Source organism: Triticum aestivum, chromosome 1D, assembly GCF_018294505.1.
Source record: "Triticum aestivum cultivar Chinese Spring chromosome 1D, IWGSC CS RefSeq v2.1, whole genome shotgun sequence".
In the NCBI taxonomy this organism is placed as follows: Eukaryota; Viridiplantae; Streptophyta; class Magnoliopsida; order Poales; family Poaceae; genus Triticum; species Triticum aestivum.
The window spans coordinates 181,309,396-181,315,226 of NC_057796.1; the positions used below are offsets into that span (position 1 = coordinate 181,309,396).

A 5,831-nucleotide genomic window follows, 5' to 3' on the forward strand; every position below is an offset into this window, starting at 1 on the left:
TTATTTATTTGCTCCGCAGCATGCAGCCTGGTGAACAACGACACGAAACAGTTCATCATCAGTTCAGAGACAGACACAATTAGAGAGGCTGAGGACAGGGTAAGATAATCATATAGAATTGCACTGTGAAATGATATTCTGTCATAGAGGCAATGAAGCCTTAACACACACCACCTCTGTTTCTAAATATAAGACGTTTTGGCAGTTGAAATTGAAGTGCATAAACGTATTATATTTAGGAACAGAGGGTGTATTATCTTCTATAGGATTTAAATGGATATACGAGTGAAGACTGCTAAAATCATACTCCGTCCGTCCCAAAATAAGTGTCGCTGATTTCGTACAAAGTTGTACTAAATCAATGACACTTATTGAGGGAGTATCATTTAGATCAGGGAATAGCTCAACTGGGTTCTTGCGAGTAGAACTCACATTTTCCTTAGTATTTTGATTGGTGGGGGTATTAAGGGATTTATTTTGGCTGAGATTTAGTCTTTATTCTTATATACTCCCTCTGTCCCATAACAGTGACACTTATTGTGTGAACATATTGGATGTAATAATGTCTTATATTATGGGTCGGAGGGAGTAGATAACAGCATAAAATATTTTTGATTGTCTTACCTCTTATGTGGGTTGTGTTGCTTTAGCCTCTCTGCCATGTTTATATGCGCCTTGGTATGTCTTTTTTGTTCTTTGCACTTCGGTTAAAGCATAATCAGCAATACAATTGTATCTGATTGTATTAAACAAACTTTTTGACTTGTGGCGTAATCTTTGTTATGGACCTTCCTTTCCATATATAATGTTCCGGCCATTTTCAGGGTGACCCTGTGGAAATTGCGCGAGTTATCAAAGAGTCGGTAAAACAGAGTCTAAGAAGTTACCTCGAGGAAGCCCGCCGTTCTCTAAGTAACACACCGGAACGAAAGTTGGCTTTCATTATTGATGGAAGATGCTTGATGTATGCTCTAGACCCAGCTCTGCGTGTGAATCTTCTTGGTTTGAGTTTAATTTGTCACTCAGTTGTATGTTGTCGAGTTTCTCCACTGCAAAAGGCACAGGTAAATTTCATTTCTTACTGTTAGTGTTTATGCATGCCTTGCGTTTTACCCGGGGAAGTAGTAACAGCATGCCATCCTTGATTTGTGGATATGTGAGTTTTTTAGTCTAGGACTCATATGGGGAGATTATTACATTGTAAAGGCAATAACCAATATTGTACCTTCACAATAAGAGTTTGTGCATGTGATTCGTTATTAATCAGTGTACATTGGTTGCATTTGCTATTCCAGTTTTGATCTCAGAAACCAATTCTGTGCTGTTGATATGGTCTTATATGTGCTTACTTAGTCATTACCCATTCCAAGTAATACCAAAGTCTCTGGTTTGTGCGTTTTTTTCCTTGCGTAACCTGTTTGGTCAAACTGATGCCAAAATACCAATGTTGACGCTCATATTTTGTAGGTTACTAGCTTAGTTAGGAAGGGTGCTCGTAAGATAACTCTCAGCATTGGCGATGGTGCTAATGATGTAAGCATGATTCAAGCCGCTCATGTTGGGATTGGCATTAGTGGACAAGAAGGGATGCAAGCAGTTATGGCTAGTGATTTTGCCATCGCTCAATTTCGTTATCTTACTGATTTACTTCTTGTACATGGACGGTGGTCATACTTGAGATTGTGCAAGGTATGCTTATGGTTTCGTTAGCTTGTAGCTTTTCATATATTTATAGTTTACGAAACTTAATGTGGTCACTTGCTGTCTCAGGTTATCACATACTTCTTCTACAAGAATCTGACGTTTACGCTAACTCAGTTCTGGTTCACTTTCCAAACTGGCTTTTCTGGTCAGCGGTTTTATGACGACTGGTTCCAGTCGCTGTATAATGTCATTTTCACAGCGCTACCTGTAATTATGGTTGGATTATTTGATAAGGTATAGCTGCCTGTATTCATTTTACATTAAGTTCTTGAATGATGCTGTTTGCGGCATTCACGTAATTGAACCCTTTCAGGATGTGAGTGCATCTCTATCAAAGAAATACCCACAACTTTACCAGGAAGGAATCAGGAATACATTCTTCAAGTGGAAAGTGATAGCGGTGTGGGGTTTCTTTGCTTTCTACCAGTCAATAGTGTTTTATTACTTCACTGCAGCTGCAAGTCAGCATGGTCATGGCTCATCTGGCAAGATTCTTGGTCAATGGGATGTTAGCACGATGGCCTTTACTTGTGTTGTGGTTACTGTGAACCTCCGCCTCCTCATGTCATGCAACTCTATTACGAGATGGCATTATTTCAGTGTAGCCGGCAGTATAGCAGCCTGGTTTCTGTTTATCTTTATATACTCTGCCATAATGACATCATTTGACAGACAGGTTGGTGAATTATGAACTAATCTATCTCTGCTGATGACCATTAGGGCCTAATAACCATTTCTTTCTACAAATGCATAACTTCATGCTGTGTTCCTTCTGCAGGAAAATGTATACTTTGTGATTTATGTTCTGATGAGTACCTTTTTCTTCTACCTGACACTAATTCTTGTTCCGGTCATCGCTCTCTTTGGTGACTTCCTATATTTATCGTAAGATACCACCTTTTCCTTTTGCACAATTACTCCCTCCGTTCCTAAATATTTGTCTTTTTAGAGATTTCAAATGGACTACCACATACGGATGTATATAGACATATTTTAGAGTGTAGATTCACTCATTTTGCTCCGTATGTAGTCACTTGTTGAAATCTCTAGAAAGACAAATATTTAGGAACGGAGGGAGTATATGTTATTGTCATCTGGTTTTGGTTCCTTTCAGTTTACATACTGAATCAATCGTGTGCTGTCTCTGATACTCTGTCGGTCTTCCAGGCTTCAGCGATGGCTATTCCCCTATGACTACCAAGTTGTTCAAGAGATGCACAAGGATGACCCCCATGAATACAGCATGATACGTCTTCCAGAGAGGAGCCATTTGAGCCCTGAAGAAGCAAGAAGCTATGCGATTTCCATGCTCCCCCGAGAGAACTCCAAGCACACTGGTTTTGCTTTCGACTCCCCGGGCTATGAGTCATTTTTTGCATCACAGCAAGGTGTCTGTGTGCCTCACAAGCCATGGGATGTCGCAAGGAGAGCCAGCATGAAGCAGCAGCGGCAGCAGCCACAACGAACAGGAAGGTCTTAATCCTGGATTCGTGTAAAGTTTTGTACATCATGTTCTTTTGCCGCAGACCACATGATTGTGTATAAGTAGCCTTAGCCTTTTTTCTTGTTTGTCACCCAATATGTTATGCTGGCCATGTTAGTAGGTGGCCATTGATCCTGTTGGCTGAAGAATCAGGTAGGCACGCACCTGGTTAAACAAAATGGAAACTGGGAAATGCAGTTAGCAAAATTCTTGTTGACTTTTACAGAATTGGATGTTACTGAAATTTGTCTTGTCTTGTTATGAAATCTTGCTTCGTTACATAATGAGTAAAGTGCCGGTGTGTTCCGGCCGTCTGATTGATCGCATAGATCTTGATGCTTTGGCTGGGTTGCCATGACAGATTTTTTTTCCCGTTTGCTCCCCGACTCTACGTGCAAACGCCAGCTTTCCTCTTCTTTCTGTCGAGCAGCGTCCCAGCCTTACCCATATGATAATGTAAGTGCCACACATCAGGATTTTAGGATTTGGGCCGAACGTGTCGGTTGCCGTCAAATCATTTGCGTGGATCTCAAAGCACATCTGGTTGCCAAGTCAGTTTTCCGGTCGTTTGGTGTAGGACAGTCTGAACGAACACACCTTCACGACAAGTCAACCGTCTCGCCTTAAAGCATCTCCAGCCGTTCGGTCCCACAAGGGCTTGAAATAGCGCCATTTGGGGTCAATCGATGATAAATTCGGCGTGGGGGGCTCGGGTTCTCAGCCGACCCCCAAGTTCACCCCCTAGCCGCTGATTTGGCCAAAATTCGGTGTAAATTAGGTCCAAATTTAGCCCAAATTCAGCACACTTGGCACAAACTCAACAAGAACTAATTTTTATCACACAGTTCACCAAATAAATCAATACAAATCAAATAGTTCAACAAAGCAAACTCATTCAAACACAAACTAAAATTCATAGTTTAACGAAGCAAACTCATAGTTCATCACATCAAACTAGGCGTTGCCCTTGAGCCTCCATATGTGCTCCACCAGATCGTACTGCAGTTCTTGATGCACTCGTGGCTCCTGATGCATATTGAGGAAGGTAGCCCATGATGCCGGTACGTAGTGACCAACTTGGGCAAGAGGACCCTGCCTGCAATATGGTTCAGTATCAAACACTGGCTCTTCCTGCTCGCTCTCAATAATCATGTTGTGCAAGATGACACAACAAGTCATCACTTCCCACATTTGAGATTTCGACCAGGTCAAAGCGGGGTACCGGACAATAGCAAATCAAGATTGGAGCACACCAAATGCCCGCTCGACATCCTTCCCGCAAGCCTCCTGACACTTGGCAAAGTAGGAGTTATTGCCTCCTAGCACAGGGTTTGACATAGTCTTCACAAATGTGGATCATCTCGGATAGATGCCATCTGCTAGGTAGTATCCCTTGTTGTAGTGGTGCCCATTGACCTCGAAGTTCACCGGAGGAGCATGACCTTCAAGAAGGTTGGCAAAGACATTCGAGCACTGCAGTACGTTGATGTCATCGTGAGTTCCTGGCATACCAAAGGAGTGCCAAATCCAGAGGTCCTGTGTGACCACTGCCTCAAGTACCACACTACAAGCTCCTTTGGTGCCTTTGTACATCCCTTGCCAAGCAAATGGACAATTTTCCATGCCCAATGCATGCAGTTGATGTTTCCAAGCATCCCAGGAAATCCTCTTCCTGCATTCTGTGCTAGGATCCAAGCAGTGTCTTCGGTGATCACAAGTATTGTGGTCCAAACACTGCCACCACTGCCCTGGAGAACTTGTACAAACACTCAATGATGGTGGACTCGACCATGCGTCGATAGTCTTCCAGTATATCACCGGGAGCTCCGTATGCAAGCATCCTCATAGCTGTCATGGACTTCTGGAGTGAGGAGAATCCAACTGTGCCGGTGCAATCCTTCTTGCAAATGAAGTAACTGTCGAACTCCCGGATGGCATTCACAATCCCGAGGAAGAGTTTTCGATTCATCCGATAACGGCGCCGAAATACTTTCTCGCCGTGCAGTGGACCGTCGACGAAGTAGTTGGCGTAGAGCAAGCAATAGCCCTCCAGTCGATGCCTATGCTTGCTCTTACGGCGGCCCGACACCGAGCCACCTCGTCGCGGCTTGGCATTGTTCGCGAACAGGCCGGCCAGAGTGGCGAGGATCATGAGGTGCTCTTCGTCCTGGGTGTCGGCCTCAGCTTCATCCTCCATCAGAGCCGCAAACGCCTCCTCGTCGTCGGAGTCCATTGCCAAACACCTGGTGGGCATGGTGGGTGCGTAGCCGCCGGTATCCCCTGCCTGCGTGGTCGGAGCCCTGGAAAGCTCACCCAGGAGCAGGATGGAGGCTGCCGCGGTGAAGCCCTATCTTTCCGGCGGGGAAATGGCCTTTCTAGCGGCGGAGTAGCGACTGTGGGAAGGTGGGCAGCGCCGAGATCGGCATGGCGGCGAAAGGAGAAGTGGCGACCTACAACGCGTGGGTCGAATCTGGGCGGGGAAAAGGCGTTTCTCGCCTCACAGTGGTGGCCCACACGCCCTTTTCCTTTCGCAGGAGCCCCCAAGTGCCCCCAGTGCGCTGGGTTCGGCCTGGGATCGCGGGGCCAAAAAATGGGCCGAACCGGCGGAATTTGACGTCCTGGGGGGGCGACAGGTTTTTTTTCC

General features: G+C 45.0%; 1 protein-coding gene across 6 annotated transcripts in view; it reads left to right on the plus strand.

Annotated features, from left to right (window-relative positions):
• Positions 1-3,466, plus strand: part of LOC123180881 (phospholipid-transporting ATPase 3) — a 17,678-nt gene extending 14,212 nt beyond the window's left edge. For all 6 annotated transcript variants that reach the window (XM_044593055.1, XM_044593056.1, XM_044593060.1 and 3 more), the window contains 7 exons: positions 20-99; positions 825-1,064; positions 1,468-1,689; positions 1,771-1,938; positions 2,018-2,380; positions 2,483-2,589; positions 2,872-3,466. In XM_044593055.1, coding sequence (XP_044448990.1) covers positions 20-99; positions 825-1,064; positions 1,468-1,689; positions 1,771-1,938; positions 2,018-2,380; positions 2,483-2,589; positions 2,872-3,184 — 1,493 coding nt within the window. In that variant the 3' untranslated portion in view covers positions 3,185-3,466. The remainder of the gene's footprint in view (positions 1-19; positions 100-824; positions 1,065-1,467; positions 1,690-1,770; positions 1,939-2,017; positions 2,381-2,482; positions 2,590-2,871) is intronic.
• The last annotated feature ends 2,365 nt before the right edge of the window (positions 3,467-5,831 follow it).